General features: G+C 28.7%; 1 protein-coding gene across 1 annotated transcript; it reads left to right on the forward strand.

Moving 5' to 3' along the window:
* Positions 1–18,956: 18,956 nt before the first annotated feature.
* LOC103575381 (GS homeobox 1-like) lies at positions 18,957–20,116 on the forward strand. Its single transcript, XM_008555145.1, has 2 exons — positions 18,957–19,218; positions 19,344–20,116. The coding sequence occupies exons 1-2, from the start codon at positions 18,957–18,959 to the stop codon at positions 20,114–20,116; spliced, it is 1,035 nt and encodes a 344-aa protein (XP_008553367.1).
* Positions 20,117–21,434: the final 1,318 nt, after the last annotated feature.

Here is a 21,434-nt window from a genome sequence, read left to right on the forward strand (position 1 = left end):
ATTGGTGCGGGCGAAGCAATTAGACCCGAAATTTCATTTTACTTGAAATCAAACTGGCCACGGCGTCACTTTTTCATACAAAAAAAAAAAGGATTTCTTGGTGCATAAAATTTTTACTCACCCCAAGAAATTTTTTGCATTATGAAATGAAAACGAAAATTTTCGAGGAAATCCTTTTTCTGTATACATGTATGGGTACTGTTAATTGAAGCAATCAATTATATAATATTCAGATATTACAATTATTATATCAATAATTAGTTAACTAATTGATTGGCTAATTTTATTGCCTAATTAATAATTGTACGATAAAATTTGTTGTATTGACAGTCGAAGTAAAGGATACAACGATTTTAAATAAAATAATTAATTAAAATTACTGATTAAATTTTTCTAAGCCAATTACAATAGAATAATATATGCTCATTGATTATTTAATTATACATATTCGAGTTGCTAGACCAAATTATTAATGACTTGATTACTGAATCTGTTTGTCATTTACGTATTTTCCTTTATATATTTATGATATATATTAATATTGTTATCTCCTTTGCATATATCTTTGCACCGGATATGTATAATGCATTAACCAGGTTAAAACAGCGATTATAATTTAGGTGTTTAGGAAGATTAATTCCGTTATATGAACAAAGGAATAAGTAGACACATATTCGGCAACGATATAATCGACAACCAGTTGCAAATTTTGCCACGTATAAACTATCTACTCTATATCTCATGTGTTAATATTAATACTTTAGTCTCTAGTCTACAGACTGTAGTTGTAGTTTGAATCTAAACGACACGGGATACACGGCGAATATATACAGAACAAAGTTTCACCCCTCATATATGTATGAAAGGTAAGCCGATTATGTTAATGTCCATGATTTTTGCGCTTTTTTGGAAAGTAAGGGCTCGATTTAATCCCACATATTCACATCTATCTATATATACCAAATACCTATAATTTCTATTCTATATATATAACAAAAAAAGGGAGATCAATATAAATTTAATATTTATTCTTAGCTATTTATATTTTATATATTTTTGTCAGCCGAATTTTATTTTGATATTTTTATTTTTGATTCATCGGGTTACTATTTAAAATAGTTTAGCCGCTTCACCAGGTCAACATGAATTTAATTTAACAATTTTAACTTTATAAATTCATTCGATGTATCTGTGTGTATGTACAATGGACAAACGATTAAATTTTAATCTAAACTTTACTTGGCTTATTGCGAATTTGAGACAAATTTGGATTGTTTGTGAATTTAATTCTGTTATATGATATGTATTACGAATAGTTTGAAACTGGTGGCTCATATAGAGAAAATTTTACTTGTAAGTTTTGGAATTGAATAGAGAGAGAGAGAGAGAGAGAGAGAGAGAGAGAGAGAGAGAGAGAGAGAGAGAAAATTAAACCTATTTAGAATTGAATTGTGAATATGTTCTTTGTAAGCTTTGAGTAGGCAAATATGGAGAATCGACTGGAAATTTAGGTGGGTTTTGAAAACAATTTAAACTATCTTAAGGATACAAGGATTGTATTAGCGTTAAAATTATTATTATTGCATTGTATTGTATTACTGGATACAGATGATATTGAATTGTTAAATGGTATGATCAGTTATTGGTGAAAGAAATAGTTACTTTTATTATTATAATCATTGTCTGTATGCCAAATGCAACATAATTCACGGAGTTACAATCGAGGCATTTACGAAGAGATTACAAGTTACAAATTAGCCTCATATATTCTCGGATTAGATCGAACCCGATGTATATGCGGTCGGGTTTGGATATATTATTATAGATATAGAATGGATGTAAAATTGAAGGAGTGAGAAGAAAGAGGATAATAAAAGCATTGAGGGAATTTTCATTCGTTTGACCGTACTTATATACATCAGTAGTTTAGTTTAGCTTTCATATCTTGTGCAAACATACATATACCCGGGATTTAACTCATGTGAACATGAGTCGAGCCGTATGCTTTAAGGATCACTCCTCATAATTCACGTAAATTGACCTATTTCTATTTTTTTTTATTTTTAATACTGATTTAGGATACTCGGAAATTGAAATATGTTTATTTTAATATAAAGACCTTTGGATATGGTAAAATATAGGGAAGGTTAGGACGGAATTTACCATCTGCAAATTTTATATTGAAATAAATTATTTTATGGTATAGCAATTTATTAAATTTTTTTTAGCGGCTCATTTATTATGTGAATGATGTTTCTTTAATACATGATCATAATAATTAAATTTGGCTAAAAAATATGAAAAAAATTGTTGCCTTTTTTTCTATTTTTTTTAAATCTCATTTTTATATCTCTTCTAATATTCTTTAAACATAAATTCAAATTAAATGATTAAGAGTATTCAGTATAAAAAATGCATTTTGTCTTAAGCTTCCTCATTTTGTCCGGCTCTCTCCTAATGAATAAAAAAAAAAATTAAAGAACTTAAAAAAATGACAATAAATTAATCAGTTTATTTTTATTATTGTTTAAGAATTTTTGAATGTTTGAATTAAATAAAATTTTAATTAAATTTCTTTTTTATTGCACCAAATCTAATAAAATTCAAAACGAGGGTTGAAGACAATTGACAATCAATAAAATAAAGCACACAAAGAATTTAACTTCGTAATATTAAAAGTGTATATTTTAGTATATCTATACATAGACTAATAAAAAATTCGCATTGTAAAATTTCGTTATCTCGGTGACTCGTGTCAGGTATTTTTTCGTTTCCTGTAACGTCATCAGGACGCGCGTGCCGTAACCAACGCCGACGATTGGCTATTGACTAAATTACGATTTATATTGTAGGTACCAGAATTACACTACTAAAAATATTTATGGTCACAAGCGTATCTCTAGAGTACCATCAACTTTATATATATTTCGTCCCTTATATATCATTGTGCTACAGTACGAATATGCACACGTTTTTGTATTTACATGTTTTACCTAAATCTCCATATCTATATCTATGTATAAATAATAAAATTAATGTATACCTTTCACATACATACATACTATCAACATGCTATAGGATTCATAATTTTAGCATCAACGTTCTTTGTACAAAATTATTAAAACTAAAAGTTTACATTAAAACTTTTCACTTTATAAGCTCTAATGAACTTTTAAATTAAATTAATATCTTAACATACTTTTTAATTATTTAAAAAAAATTTCTAAACGAAACAAAAAAAAAACTAAATTTATAAAACTGTAATCAAATTTTCAGTCCATAGAAGTGACATAAAAATTAAATGACACAGAAATAATATTAGAGGAATATTTAATATACAATACTATTGAAATATGCTTTTTTTTATATATTATATACACACACTCGAGGGTTTGGTTCTTTAGAATATGTCTATAATGTAACATTTGAATAGACACGTGTGTTAAACAAGAGAGATGGTAAAAGTTATTTTATTTATTTCTTTCTCTCATTCTCTCTTTACTTGTCGTATAGATGATGTTAGAAATTCGAATAGGGTATAATTTATTGTTGAGAGAATCTGGATGTGTATATACATACATCCATTTATATATGTATATATCCTAGTATTGGAGTTTGTATAAGCCGTAGAATGTAGAAGCTTCTCCGTGACTAAATTGCCGTGTCTAAATCAAAAGTTCCCCAACAATACATATATATATATATATATATATATATATATATATATATATATATATATATAACGACAACTATGACTATAACTAGGAAGACGCAATGCGGAGGACGAGGATGACAACTAGCAAGATGACAATACAACAACAATGCTGATGGTGTTGAGAATAATATCAAATATAGGTGGTTGTTGAGAGAGCAAACTTGAGATTGTTAAAAGACAGACTTAGTATTAGTAAGGAGAAGTAGGTATGTAGTGTATTGCTAGTCTTGTAGTTTCAGTGAACAATTATTTTATGTCTGCACACATTACATGACACACTACTCACATTTATACAAAAGATACATTACTTATTGTATGGTTGTGTTGTGCTGTATGACTGTCTTAACTCTTGGTGTCTGTTGGTGTCTGAACTCTAGATCTATGTCATTTCAGTTTACATTTTGATGGCACAAGGGGACTGGTAGTGGGCTAGCACCGATATTGTTCAAGCTCTTCAGACAATTCGATGCGCGTTAACTCCCTCTGTAGTTTTCGATAGATCAGTTTATATTTAGTATAGATGCAGTCATGAGGATGATACGATTTTTTATAGACATTTTTTTTAATCTTCTGCTGACTTTACACGTGTTTCATTTTTTATTTTTTATGTTAGCTATTTTAATACTGCATTAAAGTAATCATATGAAAGCTTGTGTTATTTTTTTTTTAATGCATGGAGATTATGAGTAATAAAAAATTTTAGGTGTATAATTTTTTTTTAAACTTTTATCGTTATTAATAAACAAAAAATATAAAGATTTTATTTTATAATCTTTGTAATCCAAGTACAATATTATATAAAATAAAATTTTTGCCATTTTATCGTACTAATAATTAATTACCACTGAGAGTATTATTAATTTATCATCAGGAAACTTTAAATCAGCTTATGGCTATCGATTTATCAATTTCCTCAAGTATTTTCTCGGTTGTAAAAAAATTAAACCTTTATCTCCTTAATCATTATTTTTTTTTTCTTTCATTATTCCTTTTTGTTCATCTTTAAGCACTTTTCACCCAACTTTTGTTATAACCACCCACTTGCGGAAACTCGTTGGTTCGTGCAATAATAAATTCCCCCAAGTTTTGGCTGCTAATTCCAATACCCTTTCTGGGATAACTCATCAAGACGGAAGTAAAGCAGACAGCTTGGGTGTGGATTACAAAAAAAAATCTTTTTTGCTTATTTATATACATATATACTCTTATCTTACATGAAAGTCATCATTTAATCTTAATAAAATTTTCGACATCTCAGGAAATTAAAGATAATCTTTTAAGAAACGAAAACCATTAACTTTTTAGTCATATATATATATATATTTTTAATTACCATTATTTAATTAAATTTATGAAATGTAATTAAAAAGCCCAACTTGGATTTAATATCCCATTTAACAATCTCTTTCAGTTCTCGGGGAAGTCTGCTCTCAAGATCGATAGTTGCTAGTGTTTTTTTCTCCGGATATGTCTTGCTGCAGATACTTGTGACCAGATTTAAATTGCAAGCCTTACACAAGAAATTCGTGCTAGATTACAACTCAATTCTGGAGGAAGACTATAGTTGAAAATAGTTGCGCATGGCTTGCTCAAGGCTCAAAGGCTTAAAGGACCTTGAGCCGTGAGCCGATTTTGCGCAAACCATTCGTGAGTACCTACTGTAAGTTACTGGTGCAAGAAATGCGTCTTGACACTTTTTCATTGCATGTGTTCAAGATATCTTTAATATTCTTGCGTACGATACCATGAGCAAGACATACACAAATCTTGGCATAAGTTTCTTGATACACAATTTTGCGAAAGGCATACGTAGAAAAAGACACTAGCAGCTAGGGGTCTTGCTCAAGATACTTACTCCAGAATCTTGCTCAAACACGTGTTACTAGGGATATAAATTGATAAAACAATTTATAATCAATCGTATAATAAAATAGTCTAGACTTTAGAGCTTTTTGACAAATGAATTGGGTATAAATCACATATGGAATTCCAATCAAATACACTATAAAGAATTCATATGTGTCATAGTGTCTATTGAATACAAAAGAATTCAATATCAAATGTAACCACAATAATAATAATAATAACAATAACAGAAAAAAAAAACCAACAAAGAATAGCTCGTAGCACGTGATGAATAATACGATTACAGTCCATTGACCACTAACGTTACTACTTGGTGTTTTTCGTCGTCGTCGTGCAAACCCTACAAATAAAATAATTTGTGTCCTTCTCTTATTATATGGATGGATTTCGTTTAGTTGAGTGCGTAATGTATTGTCATTTGCTACTGATGCTGCTTCTTCAGCTTCTGTTGCCATAGAACACATACATTAGGAATATAAAAGAAGTGAGGGAGGTTCCAGAACACCAATACTTGAGAGCGTATATATGTCTTGACGAATAGAGTTTCAACTTGGGAAGAGGAAAAGTATAAAAATAAAAGAAATGAACATTGGAAATATAAAAAAAGAAAAACAGAAAAAAGCTTCAAAGAGAAAGATATATTAGTATTGAAAAAAAAAAACGTTAAAAGAGCAATAGAGAATGTAACAGCGCCACCTGGATGTATCATGTCTCTTATGATGATCATTCATTTGGAAAATTGCCGTAAAATTACAGCAAGACCGATATTTTATTCTTTTCAGATTCTTTAGTATTTTTAGTACGGTGTTTATGGGATTTTATGGACTAAACTATGTCAGGGCTTATGTTATAGTATCACGGAGAGTGACACCTGGTAGTGAAAAGAGCATCAGAATAAAATCTATCGTCCACTGTAAGCGGTGACACTTTTTTTTTTTATCATTTTTTGAATACTTGGATACTTAATTTTTTGATACTCTTTTTTATTTATATGGATAAATAAAATCTTTTTAGGGATTTACGACGCCCTTTAAGCCTCTTATGGGTTTTGGAAAGGGTGGAAATTTTCAACAATACTAGCCATCAACAACTAATGCACAACTTTAATAAGCACGCGTATGAAAACCCTTATTATCGTGGCACGCGTACATTCACGCGACCCTTCACGTAACAAAATTATGTTAGTATATATTAGTGTATTTTGTTAGTGATGATTGATTCTATATATATAAATACATATAATAAATGTATATGTAGTTACCGGAACGAACTACGACTGGACTAAAACGCGACTAAATTTCTCAATATCGCGAGGATGTGAAAAGGCGCGAGTAGTGTGTAGTATAGAACCAATGTAACGTCAATGTCGCAATTTACTTGCTATTGTTGAATATGATAGAAATCCCAATGTAGAGAAAGTCATTATTGAAAAATTTCATTTTGAACGTCCGTAAAAAAATAAATAATTTTACATAACTGCGGAATGTTTTCTCGAAAAAAAATATATTTTTGTTTTTGTTTACGTCTTTTTTTATCTTTATCACTAGATTTATATTTTTTTCGTAAAAATTCAATTATTTAAAAAAAAAAAAAAAAAAAAATCAGAGCTACAAAAATTGCAACAAAGTTTTTATTTAAATTGAATCTGAATAATTTTTTCACAATTACTAACCAGTCACCATAGCCGAGAGGTAGGCTTCAAGCAGAGATTTTGATAATGATGTTTTTTTGTAATGTTCATTTTTCATCATTAATAATACTATAAGCAAGACTCATAAGAAAATTAAGTCAAATGACCCATATTAATATTTTCAGAAAATAAGATAATGATGTATTAATTTGTTCACACTGAGTATATATCATTCGAATATATATTTGCTTATAGATAACAAATTTTGGTTGAAAAAAATTCCACTACGGCTGGTGGCGCCATCGAATAAAAATTTGTTAACGATAAACAAATCATAATTTCATTCAAATGAACCATATCTTTCTCTCAAATAAATACTGATTAGGTCCATTTAAATATCCCCAGTGGATCTAAATTACGGTAAATTACCATATTTTACGGTAGATTGCCGTAATTTACGGTAGATTACTGCAACTTACCGTACTTACGGTAAAATGCCGTATTTTTGCGGTACTTCTTCTGCATACTGTAAATTACGGCAAGTCTGCGGTAAATTACGGTACTCTGCGGTTATTTGCGGTAAGCTACGGTAATTTACCGTAATTCGGATCTGCTAGGGATGGGATTTATTTGCCTGATACATATCTCATTTGGCTCAAATAAATTGTTCTCTCAGTGTATACTCATCAAGAACTAAGTGATTAGCTCCAAACTCGGAGACCAACATTATATAACAGTTTTTAAAAAAATTATTACTGAATACTTAATATATAAGGTTCTTCTTCATAGTTTCTATGTGTTAGACAATTGAATTACAAGAATAAGGTATATCCTTGATTAAGAAGTCTAATTTGGAATGATTTGAGATTACGTAACTCTGAATCATTTTGAATCATTTCAAATTGTCTGAATTATTTTGCTTTCGAGTATAAATTTTGGAATGAACTATTTTAAATCAGATTGAATTAAAAAACAACGAAATATTATTTTCTGATTTGAGATTATTTAAAATGATTTGAACTCTCGAATCATCTCAAATTAAATCAGATTAGAAAATAATATCGCAATTTCTGGTTCATACTTTTATGATTTAAACTAATTCGAAGTTGAGAATTTTAAATTATTTGAATTATTTTAAATTATAACTTTATGATATGATATAATATGAAATAATTTAGATTTTGTAAATCATTTCAAATTAGATTTTTTAATCAGGAATATCTAATCTAATTTATGTCAGAATTAGAATTGTCATTTTATTTTTTACAAATGATTATTGTTATTGATTTCAGTCGCTGAGGAAGTCATAAATAAATGACGAAACGTTCAATTTATTTAAAGTAATTCATTTATTTCCTAGTCCTATTTTCTACGAATTTAATTATTATTATAAATTATGGATAAGAATATTGAAGCATTGCTACTAAAGGCTAATTGTTAAAGTAATTTGCGGCCTTATATTGTAATATTGTAAATAGGTAAATACCAAAATGCAAATAAACTTATTTAAAAAAAAAAAAAAAAAAAAGTGGTAAATAGGTTTACTGTTTGAACTTGGTAACTAGCCAGGCGTGGGTTCAAATCCCAGTGAGTCAAAAAAATCGATTCTCTGAGATTCGACCTAACGTCGACCTTACAAAAATCCCTGTCTCAATATGCCACACCCAACAGTTTATAATCGCTAATCACCCCGGCAGTTAAAAAGCGATTTTCAATAAAAAAAAAAAAATTCACAGATTTAATATTAAAGATAAAATAGTGGTAATTAATATATAGAGGTGATAATCGATACAGAAATAATCATAGTATTCTATCTTTGAAGGATGTAGTATTAGTGGATGAGGGTCAGGCGTTCATTAATGACTTTGGTTGTCAGGATTTCCCAAGGGTCTCTGATGAATTTATAAAATGTTCGTATCAGCCGGAGGAATATACCAGCGGAGGGTTTACATCAAGGTATAGCCTATGTCTACACATATATTATATACTGAACAGTATCATGTATGGCTGTATTGTTGTATCAGTTGCTTGTAGAGGAGTAGAGGTTTTAGTTCGCAGAGTGTGAAACATGTATGCTATAATAGGATAGAGGAGTAAAGCCAGACTTCAGAGAGTTGTCTATGAATAATAGGGGTGTGTGCTCGTCCTTGGGGACCGATTGCACCGTCATTTTTATTTTATTTTTCCCAGTACAATTTAACTTTTAAAATCTTACATGGAAAATGTTAAAAAATTAGCTTCAATAATTTTCAATTAAGTGATAATTAGCTTACTTTAATGTAGTTTTCTGTAGATATCTGTGATTAAAAGTATATAATGGAAGCTTTGTGATAGAGTTGAGGAAAAATAAAAAGCAGACTTGAGAATATATAACAGGAAAGATATTAAATAAAGAAAAATTTAAACTAAAGAGCACTAAAATGCGGCTATAGTTTAGCTTCATGAGGCGTATTCTCAGAGTTCAGCAGTTAGAGAATGAGATGTAAAATGGGCTTAAAACTGGTAAAGTGACTGGGAAAAGACGGGTACTTATATATACATATATATATTTAAGAAGATGAAGATGAGTTCTTGGTGGAATAAAAAAATAAAGTAGGGAAAAGAAAAAGAAATAAGTAAGTAAGTAGGTAAGTAACTATAAGAATGGAAGAAGAAAAATAAATGAGCGTCACTTAGCGTTTCACGGGCGAGTCATTACGTCCCATGATATGATATTCTCACGGCTATGCTGGTACAAAAGTTTAAGGTATATACATATATAAGTACATTATATGTATGGAAGTATGATGCAGCCAATAGGCAGGGGCCAACTGATTCATCGTGGTTAACAAGCCGTGTTGTATATATGGAGCTCGCGTTACGTTATAGGGCCTCTTTCGCGCGTGTCAAAACATCATCAAGTACAACGCCAGAGAATGCTAAAGAGGGGTGGCTGAGGGTATATAGCTGAACAGAAAAATTACCGAATAATCTACGCTAGGATGATCCTAAGTTGCTACTCTTGAGTTGCTCCAGGTATTGTTACAAACAATGAATATCGGTAGACTGACCCAAAAGCTTTTTCCATCAATGGACTATGCCGCCCATCTTATTATTATCATCAGCTTGCTACTTTATTCATATATTTTATATTATTCACTCTAGCTCGATGTTCATTCATATATTTTATATTTATATGTTTTTCCTGGTATTACAGTGATTCATAAATTTTATTTTTTTTCAGTTAGTTTTTATTTATCATTTTAACTATTTATAAGAGATATTTATACAATTTGATCGGAATAATTCAGTGGGTAAATTATTATTTGTTTATTATTTTATTTAAAATTTATTTTATGATCAATAAATCTTACTGAGTAATTTCTTACAGTATAAAATAAAGATAATACTTAAAATTTAATAAGAAAATTTTTAAAAAGTTCTATATTTTGAGTACATTGTATTTAAATTGGAGGGACCGAATCTAAACGAAACACTATTTTTGAGACGGAAAATTATTTTCGATTAAATATGCTTAGTTATTTTTTGTAAAAAAGTATGGAGCAAGACCCTTGACAGTCTAGCTAAAAAACATTTTTTTTTCAATCATAGCCAATTTTATATTTTGGACTCAGCTTCGTTCCAGTTGTCGATAAGATAATTTAGGTAATGAATATGAAAGACAAAACTGTTTTTTTAATTGAGAATTTTAAATTGGCTGCATTCTTTGTGCTGATCAACTTGCCCCATTTTTTTCTTCGAATTGCAATTAACAATTTTTAAACTAAAAACTTTTGTTTTTTTTTCAGAAGTTTTTTTTCATTATGCTTCGATTCCTCTTTCATATAAATAAATACATATTTTAGACATGAATAAATTTATGAAGTTACTAATTTCCACATCATCCGCAAAGTAGCTTAAAATCAGAATATTTTAACATGCGGTGGGAGTGAGCTATATATAACAAACTAAGCATCAAACAGCATTTGTAAATGTATTTTCAAGTATAAACTATTATCCATATTACATACATTCACAAATAGTTTATTAGAAGTTTTGAGCTCTGATTTTTTTTATTAAATTTAATCCAAATCATTTACAGAATTTAACAATTGTCATCAATATATTATCTATTGTAATCGAATTTTATCATAAATTGATAAAAAATTTTATCATTCAATAATCAAATATATGAAGATTAAATTTATTGATTTTTACTCTCAATAACGAAAATTGTTCAGCTTCAATATATAATTGTTCGATGTGATAATTTTGAATCTTGATGTACACTTTCAAAATGATTGAACTTGATATCTATCACTAATACAACGAGACAATAAAAAAAATGTGTGTGTGTTATATGAATAGGTTTTTTTTCTTTTATTGTAATAAATTAATGTGCGCTGTGTAGTAATTAATTTTATATCGTAATTAGTTAATTTGATTTTATATTGAATAAACGACTTGATAATAAGTCGTTATATTTTCTATTAAAATTTTTTTTTTTTCATTTATTATTTACTGTCCAACATTAATCAGCACTAGAGAGATGTATTTAATTCTTTCAAAATATTTGAACTTATAAGAGATCGTTTTGAATATATCTATTTTATTGTGAGATAAGATTTGTATTAAGAGTTAGTAAAAAAAAAAAAAAAAACAATATAGATTGAAAATAAAAATAGATGAACGTACACAAAAAAATAAGTAATAAAATAAAATAGGTAGTATATATATATATATATATATATTTAGACTAGAAACTTGGGAGTATATGAATGAACATATAGAATCCTTTTTCTCAGTTTTCTCTCTTAAAGATAATATGAAAAAGGGGATTGGAAGGCAGTACCTTTCAGAGTAACCCAAGAGTTGTTGATATGTCGATTGTGACTATACGTCGATTGACAGACATATCTTTTTGTGTACAGTATATACATATACAATAAAAGCACTTTTCGGTTCAGTGAAAAATAAAGGATTTTCGCGACTATCTCATCTCATCATTTTTTTTTTACACATGTACTTATTCTTATATATTTATTTTTTTGATAAATCTGTATACAACTTTTGTGTAAATGATATAAACATATAAATCTACAATATACATCACCATATTGTGTAAATAAAAATACGCTTATTATTGTTCACAAAAGTATGGTTACTATACCTACTGATGTAACAAAACGACTCAAAAATAAGTAGCTAAAGATTAAAAAATAAATAAACCAAAATCGTATTTACTATTCCCATGATTATTTTTATTTTTTTTTCTTTATATCTTTTGAATTTTTTCATGACTGACCGATCGGTTTTTCTCAAATACTCTTCTCAATGGATCACACACATTTTATTTTAATCCATATTCTACATACGTTTGTATAAATATATATATGTATATAGATCTGAATTCATTCTTCTTTGCGTTTTCTAAAAGAGTCGAAAAACCAGAAGTAAGATAGAAAATTCATTGTCCTCTATAGGATTATTCGGAAAGAGAGTCCACTTTTTTTTTGTGCGGTGAAATGAGCCGAGCTAATTTCTACCAAATGCGAGTAGTATAGTGAGGGCCATTCCTTGCCGTAGGGAAAGAAGTATTTCTATCGGGAATTCAAAGGAGTAACGTAAAGCTAGGATACGCTTCGTGACTTGCCTTTTTTTTTAAAGCGAAAATTCCCCTTTTATTTTATTATTTTTATTATTTCTTATTTCCTTTTTCCTTCTTCTAAAGTTGCTCTATTCTGAACCGACGATTGTTCCTAATGGATATTCGTTCATTTCAATGTGATCTTATTATAAATTCATAAAATTCCGCTTTTCTTATTGTACGAACGGCGGTTTTAATCACTTATAAACCCAATCTTTCAACAGGTTTTCGGTTTTTCTTTTTTTATTATTTATCATTATTATTTAATTAAAAAATTTTTTAAATTGAAAAACTCATCAAAGTAAGTTTGATTAACGACGAGTGATGCTTGTTGGCGTGGTGCTTTATCGTTAAGTAAACCAGCTGGTGTAATCTCTATCCAATTTTCAAGTTTGATCTTATATATATCCGACAATATCCGTTTCCAATCATGGTAATGCATATCTCGTGATATATCAAATACGCTTTTACGCACGGATAAATTATTCTTGTTTGAAATGTTTATGGTGTCATAGTAAAGCCGGATCATGTTGGTCACCTACAGAAATTTAAATAAACTCATGCAAAAATTACTATGACCATAGGAAAATTGACAACGATTACGTTTCTGTGTACAAATCACTGTACACAGAAAAAAGACATTCTTGGCGTAAAAAATATATTGCACACTGAAAGAAATTTTCTTTAAAAATTACCGTTATATTCACAGTAATCTTGGGACAAATGGCACGAGCTAATTATTTATCGGTAAGTGAGATAATTTTGAATCGTTTTCAACAAGTTTTACTTTAGTCTTCTGTAAATTTTATTCGGTATTCAGAAAATTTTATGAATACCGCAAACAAATAAATTTTTTCGTAATTTGTATTTCAGAAATGGTAATAAATAAAAGCGCCGCATTATGTCCCATGATTACAGTGAATTTAACCGTAATTTTTAAAGAAAATTTCTTTCCGTGTATTATGAAATAAAAACAAAAATTTCTAAGGACTAGAAAGAATTTCTTGGCACAAGAAAAAATTTTCTTTAGGCGAGTAAAAAGTTTTTTTATCAAGAAATCCTTTTTTTTTGTTATCAGTGCAAATTTTACTATGATCATGGTAATTTTTGCATGGGTTTATTTTAATTTCTGTAGATGGTCAATATGGTCCGGTTTTATTATGACATTATAGCATTTCCACAATCTATTTGTAAGGTAAAGCCCCTATACCCGCTCAGTACCATTATATAGTCACTCACTTAAACTGTTTAAGGCGTTTTTTTTATAATTTTTGTATAAAAAAATTACAACTAAAAATATTATTACTGATAAATAATTATTTGTGAATCTAAATATATTAAAATATGATGTATCAAATTATTTTATAATAGATTATAAATTTAAATTAAATGGCTGTTTTAAAAATCGCGCTCAGCCGGGCGTTTTTTACTTTAACGTTCGTTCCTTAGATTAAATTTAGGTTACGTCAAATTTTTTAAAAATAGTTATAACTATATCTTATTAATTACATTTTTGAAATTCATGAAATTTTATATTATTAAAGAATAAAGTAGTATAATTTTTGAATTATTTTTCAAATCAATAAACTTATCATAGTTTAATTAATATTGTCTTTGAGCGACTATAGGGGCTATGTGTTGATCGAGTAATATGGTACATCACAACTTTTAGTAAGCGACTATGGGTATTAATAATAATTAATTATCAACATTATTCTTCAAATTAAAATTTTATTCTGATACTCGAAACTTCAAAAAATAACTACACAGAAAAAAAAGTTATCTTGAGTCAAGAAAATATTTTTGAAGACAAATGTTTTCGGGAACCAAGTCACGATTTTCTTGAGCCAAGAAAATTTATCTTGGTTAAAAAAATTCGTCTTGGTCGGAGAAAATTTATACTTTATCTGAGAAAGTTTAGGTCTCCAAAAAAATTTTCTTCAATCAAGAATATTTACATCTAGCCGAGAATTTTTTTTTTCTGTGTATAAAAAAAAATGGTTTTTCATTTTATTTATTAATTTATATTGAGTGATTTAATCTCACTCCAAAGAAAAGTGAGCGGGTATAGGAGCTTTTTTATTATGCGAAAAAATTTTATTGTCAGCTCAGATTTTTAAAATGCGAAAGATATTGTAGAATAAATGTGTTGTAAAACCTTTTTGACGTTGGTAAGATGTGAGATTTTGAAATGTATTCGATTTGTAAAAAAATAAAAATACAATGTTATTTTGATACTTTGATGTTATACAATAAATAAGAAGTATAAAGAAATGCTTCAAAGTGCTGTTGGATTTGAAGTTTACTTTTCCAGCTGTTAAAGTATTCTATAGATAAAATTTCTGTTTTGCGATACTTTTTACTTCACTTACCGTTCCAAATGGTTCTGTTAACACTAAGTGACGTAAATATAGAAAAAAAAAAAAACAAAGTTAACTTTAGATTTTTATTTAATTTAAAAGTTGAGTTTCAGTTTTAGTCTTTTAAGTCTCAGTAATCTTTTACATTTATGATTGATCGTTATGTTCGAAAATAATTTATGTCTGTAAATTAAAAAATTAATTAATTCTTAATTAATATTTTTTAATTATATATCTTTTGTTAAAATTTATTAATCAAGGATGCATTAATAAAAAAATTTCATTCTGTTGCTTTTTTGAGTTCCGGGTTATATATTATTATTTTTTTTTTTTTTTTCAAAATATTTGATTAATGTCTAACTCAATCGATAATTGAAATGTAATATAACTAAAAATAAATGAATTAAAAATAGTCTGCAAGTAAAAAATTTAAAAACTATCTAAAGACATTGGAATTTTTGATTTATGTTTTATAATGTAACCTTTTGTCCTCGCTGCATAAAAGGTTGCATTCATTTTAACTTCCCTCAACACACGGGTACCCAAAAGATTTTCGGACCCGCCCAAGTGAGGAATAAGACCAATAGGGTGTGTGTATCGGATATTCGAGGGTTGTTCTGAAATTAAAATATCCTTTTTGAGCAATGATGCGAAATTCTAGCGCAATGTAATGAGATAGGGGGAGCTACCCATCCCTTTCAACTGAGGGGTAAAATGATGATGCCTTTCACCCAGTCCCCTACTCTTCTTAAACATATTCGTTCCTTCAACCCCTTGGTAAGGGAATCATATAGACACCCCTCGAAAAAAGCATCATCATATTATATACTATGTAATGCACATCTATATATCTATACACATGTATGAGCCGATGGGCATATGCTACATAACTTGTATGTATATTATGTGTACTTACTTGGGCTTGCATTATTCTACCGGTAAGATAACGTTACCATGATTTTTAATGCGAGCTACGAGGGCTGATCGACGCTGGTACTACTTGGGGTGGTTTTCTTTTTTAATGGGATTAGTCGTGTTATTAGGGACTTGAAATTGCCAGTTAACATTTCGTCGTTATTTTGTCGTCGGCTGCTACACTATGTATCTATATATATTCAAAGTTAACCCTTATAATTGCGTCATTAAGTTTTATTTGTTTTATTATCCATTTTTTTATAATTATTTTAAATTATTTTAATGACCACAGTTTTTAGCAACTTTTATTTATTATTTTTTTTTTTTTTTCAATAATATAAACTATGAGCAATGAAAGTAAAAAGAGGATGAAACAAAGTTTTACAGGATGTTTTATTTTTAATGAGTCTGTGAATATTTTAAAAGCTAGAAGTTTTGTTTTTTTAGGATATAAAATATTTTTTTTCATTGCTAAGCTGAAAGTTCAGAGTGCATGTCAGTTTTATTCGTTAAGGTTCAACTTTTGAAAGTTAAAAATTAAAGAAGATCTCAGCTGTCAAAAATATTAAATTTTTTTCAACGGGAGAATTAAACTTTTTTATCTGAACATGTTAACTGTCCGGTTAATGTCACCGATAAATTTACCTCCTCTCGCTAGACTCAGCAGTAAATTATATTTTACCAGGGTGTTATGATCGTTATTTACATGTCAATTTCGTGTTTGATAGGATAATTATTCAGTGCCCAAAAATATTTTTATAATTATGTCATATTTTTATCCAACAAAATAAAAAAAAAAATAAATATAGTAATAAAGGAAATAATTTAAAGTATATTAGAATAAATTATTGTTGATTAATATAAAGAATGAGGCAGATTTATTTGTATAATATATTCATCATGATAAAAGTTTAAGGAAGTATTTTAAAATATGAGGGGTTATTTTAGACGACCCTCAATGCAAATTAAATAGTTGTAAATTTGTAGGTATCAGTCGTGTAATTTTTTCGCTTTTATTAAGAAAAATAAAAAAATACCTGAGTTAATAAATTACCCGATATTTGAATAATATGTATGTAATAAAATTCAATTGAGCGTGACTTAAAAATATTCACGAAAGTTGATTACTGTCATTTTTCAAAACCTCTTAACACTAAACTTTCTTTTTTTTTTTTTTATACACAGAAGAAAAGAATTTTTTGGCGAGAAAAATTTTTCTTGTTCTAAGAAAATTTTTATATTACAAATTGAAAACAAAAATTTTCTTGAAGTGAGAAAAAATTTTCTTGGGACAGAAAAAAATTTTTTAGGCGAGAAAAAAATTCTTGAGCCAAGAAAAAATTTTGTCTTCAATTTATAATACAAAATATTTCTTGCGCCAAGAAATTTTTTTTTTTCTGTCTAAGAAACTTTTCCTTATATTGTTGAATTTACTTTATTATTATAAGGATCGTTATAAAAGCCCCTGAATTCAATTTCGTAACACAACTAATGAGTGATGGGTATAATACTCCCCGCTTTTCTGTATGAAATACTTCTGCGTATATCGTTGTCAGATTTTCCGGATAACACGCAACGCCTCCGTTCAATTATAACTTTACGTACATATTTATATAAATATATAATGTAGACATATCAGTAGAATAACACTTTGAATTGAATTAATAAACAAACAAATTATACCTACACTGATAACAGAAAAGTTTTAAGCGTCAGGATAAAATTTAATTCAACACACCATAAAATTTAAACTATTAATCTTAATATCTTGTACTACCCATTAATCTTGCATACAAATTTATGTTTCTTAAAAAAAAATTTAATTCAATTATTAAATACGTGTTATTTAAATAAATGATGTGATAAAATAATTTTATTTTAATTGGAACGGATAAAAAAGTTTTGCTGACATAAAAATTCAATTGAAGTTCAATGAATAAAAAATGGATATTGTGATAAGCAGGCACCTCTTTTATCTCTTGCTTTTTGCTTGATAACTTTAGTAAACTCTTGAATATTACATAAACTTCTTAGCGATGAGCATCAAATTTCTAGGTCTTGTTAAATCCGTTTATCCTTGATCATTTATGTCAACCTTCTATCACGTAAGCACTTGGGTCACGTTTTGTTAAATGAAAAGTAAATAATATATCTCACAAACTATTTTAAATATTTAAATATATAAATACATAATATTTCTTTACGGAGATTGGATACCTATTTATAAATATCAGGTAGATAAGTAGATAAGTATAAGTATTATTAGGCTGCATTTAATCAGTGAAACCTTAGAAGTGTAAGTGAAAAAAAACGTATACGGAAAGATCAATCGATCTATTCACAGTGGTTAGTCACCCCACTCTGTATAAGCCAGAAAGGTCATGATGCCTTAAAAGGCACGAGCAGAGAACAAGATTGGTTGGAATTAGCACGCTGGAAAATGCTTCGGATCATTGCCTGCTCGTCCCCCGAGAGATGAACCCTTGGGGGAGAGATAAAGAGAGAGAAGGCCAACTAGTGAAATAGATAGAGAGAAACTACTTGTGTACCCTGTCAAAAAAAAGCCCCACAAAAGGGCGGAGCACGGGGGACAAAGGACCCCCAAATTAAAACCAACCCCTGGGTGGAGTCACCAGCCCTTATATATAACTACTAAATCGGACCCCATCTCACAACTCGCTCAAACTCCGAGTCGTAAACGTCTATTTTAAAATTAATCTCAAAGTTTATACTGAACTTTTCGTTACTGTCTCACACAATTATTTTGAATTGGATTAAAGTGTTCTGTGAATTTGTGAAGAGTTTTTTTTTTTATTTAAGTGTTTTAAAAATCTAACATTCAAGATGTCGCGAAGTTTTTTGGTAGATTCGCTTATCGGCAATAATTCGCCTCCAACTTATCCACTTCCTTATTACGGGAACCAGTTGCCAAATTATATGTTCAACTTCTTCAATCTTGGATTGGGTTATCAACCAGTTAGACCAGTACCTAGACCACCAGCTTTACCTCTTCCTGTACCGCTGAGTCCGCCAGCCTTCATGGGGATGCCTCTTAATAGACAGAGTCCGTCATCGCCACTTAATTCTCCAACAAGTCGCTTATCAGGTAATTATTGTTTAAAAAATTTTTCAATTTGACAATAAATTCGTTGCTTTGATCAAAATCAAAACTCACATTTTTAAGTAAACTTGGAATATTTAAAAGTAATATTTTTGTTATTTAATTTACAGACGTATCAGGAGCTAATGAGTCACCAACGCACAGTATGACACCAACACCGCCACCGAAATCACCGAAGTCACCGAAATCACCGAAATCACCAAATTCATTTAATAATAGTTCAAAAAGGATACGCACAGCATTTACCAGTACTCAGTTACTTGAATTAGAACGTGAATTTTCAACTAATATGTATCTATCTCGACTACGTAGAATTGAAATAGCCACGAACTTACGTTTATCTGAAAAACAAGTGAAAATCTGGTTCCAGAACCGTCGGGTCAAGTACAAGAAAGAGGATCTACCCACGGGCCAAAGTGCTAAGTGCTGTTGCTTGAGGACATGTGGCAAGAAAAAAGAGGATTGCGATGATAAAAAGTGCACTACGACAACAACCGAGGAGGGACTTTGTGAAGAGGATAAAGATAAAGACGTTTGTGAGAATAAGATACTTGCATCAACACACGAGAATGACAAACAAGATATTAAAGAGGAATGTAAAGAGACTTCTGCTGACGTTGTTCAAGATTTAAGAACTTCTCCAGTTGATTATCCAAGGTTTCCGGGTTTTTTTGAATTCCCAAATCGCCGACACAATATTTGTGATGTGAATATCAATGATGAGAGTCGTAAACGTCAATACCACAATTTTGAAGACTCGGAAATTGTGAAGAAAGGAATTTTGCCTGTTGATCCGTACATTACTTCTCTTAAAGACAGTTCAATTATCGTTAGAAATAATACTTGTACTAAATATACCGTTGAGAGTATTGTTAATTCTTGATTTCAGTAGAGTAATTTAATCGAAGACTGTAAATTTTTTTTATTCGAAATTAAGAATCAGTGGATTATTTGAACAAATAATTTTTGTAAATATTGTATAGATTTTAACAATATCGAAGACTGTAAATTTTGTAATTTTTATATCTAATAAGGTTTATAAATATATATAAATAATAATGAAATATTTATAATGACAAATAAATATTATTTTAAAACGAATGTCTGAAATGATAACATATTTTTTTTATAAATATTCTACTCACCTCTATCTTATAATGCATAAATCTAATGAATATCTCAGCCGCATACTTACTGAAACATGCATGGAAGATTTTAATATTTAGAAAGTTATCTTTGCGTGCTTCTTAAAATAATATCACTCAGCAAGAGCATGTTTAACTTTGCTAACAATTTGTTAAGTTTTAACATTAATAATTTAAGTTACAAAAAAAATATTATTATTATTAATAATTTTATGATGATAAATATTATTTTTACTGTAATAACTTTTCAAATTACATTTCATCAACCGCTCATATATATCTTATGATATTAAGTAAGTATATTTTTATTCATGATGAGTTATGAATTTTTTTCTATTGGACTGAGAAAAAAATAAAAAACTGCGATGCGGAGGATCTTCCTATTAAAATTAAGAACTTATATTTGGTGAGAATTTTTGTAAGGTGTCTAGCAACCCATTTTTTGATCGCATGTGTAAAATAAAAATAGTTGATTTTTTTGACCCACCCTAGTGAGTATTCTCTTTTTTTTATTTATTTTACTACAATAGCGTGTTATTAAATGAACGTATACATATTTATAAGTATAATATTATTTTTTAAAGTGCTTTTAGTAGATTGTGTGCTAGACTTTAAGAGTTAAATATCCTATGATGCAGAAAGAGAAACAGTGGTAAGATTATGTGAGCGTGCGGATGTAATATAAACGTCAGATATATATGTAATAAAATTTCATCGCGTGCATTTTTATAGTTTCAAAAATTTAAGCATAAACGATATCATTCAAACTGAATATAAACAGTAAATAAATTATTTTTATATTTAAATTTGAAATCGGATTTTGGAATTAAATTTGACTTTTTGTAAATTAAAAAATTCATTTATTTTTTTTTTACTCGATTAATATTTTTAAATATACAATAATAGATGTTATAAAGAAATTTATTCGCGCATAGAGAAATTCAATATCAAAAATGTCCCGTCGGAAGTTTTTGAAAATGTTCCATAGAGCGTAAAATGGTGTGTCGCGTTGGCACATATAACTAGTGCAGCACAAAATAAAAAGCAATTGTTTTC

Source organism: Microplitis demolitor, chromosome 7, assembly GCF_026212275.2.
Source record: "Microplitis demolitor isolate Queensland-Clemson2020A chromosome 7, iyMicDemo2.1a, whole genome shotgun sequence".
Lineage (NCBI taxonomy): Eukaryota > Metazoa > Arthropoda > Insecta > Hymenoptera > Braconidae > Microplitis > Microplitis demolitor.

Bases quoted from the DNA above. Each gene is read 5' to 3' on its own strand.
- LOC103575381 (XM_008555145.1), top strand. From the start codon at position 18,957: ATGTCGCGAAGTTTTTTGGTAGATTCGCTTATCGGCAATAATTCGCCT. The intron at 19,219-19,343 runs GTAATTATTGTT...TTTAATTTACAG, and splicing joins TCCAACAAGTCGCTTATCAG to ACGTATCAGGAGCTAATGAG.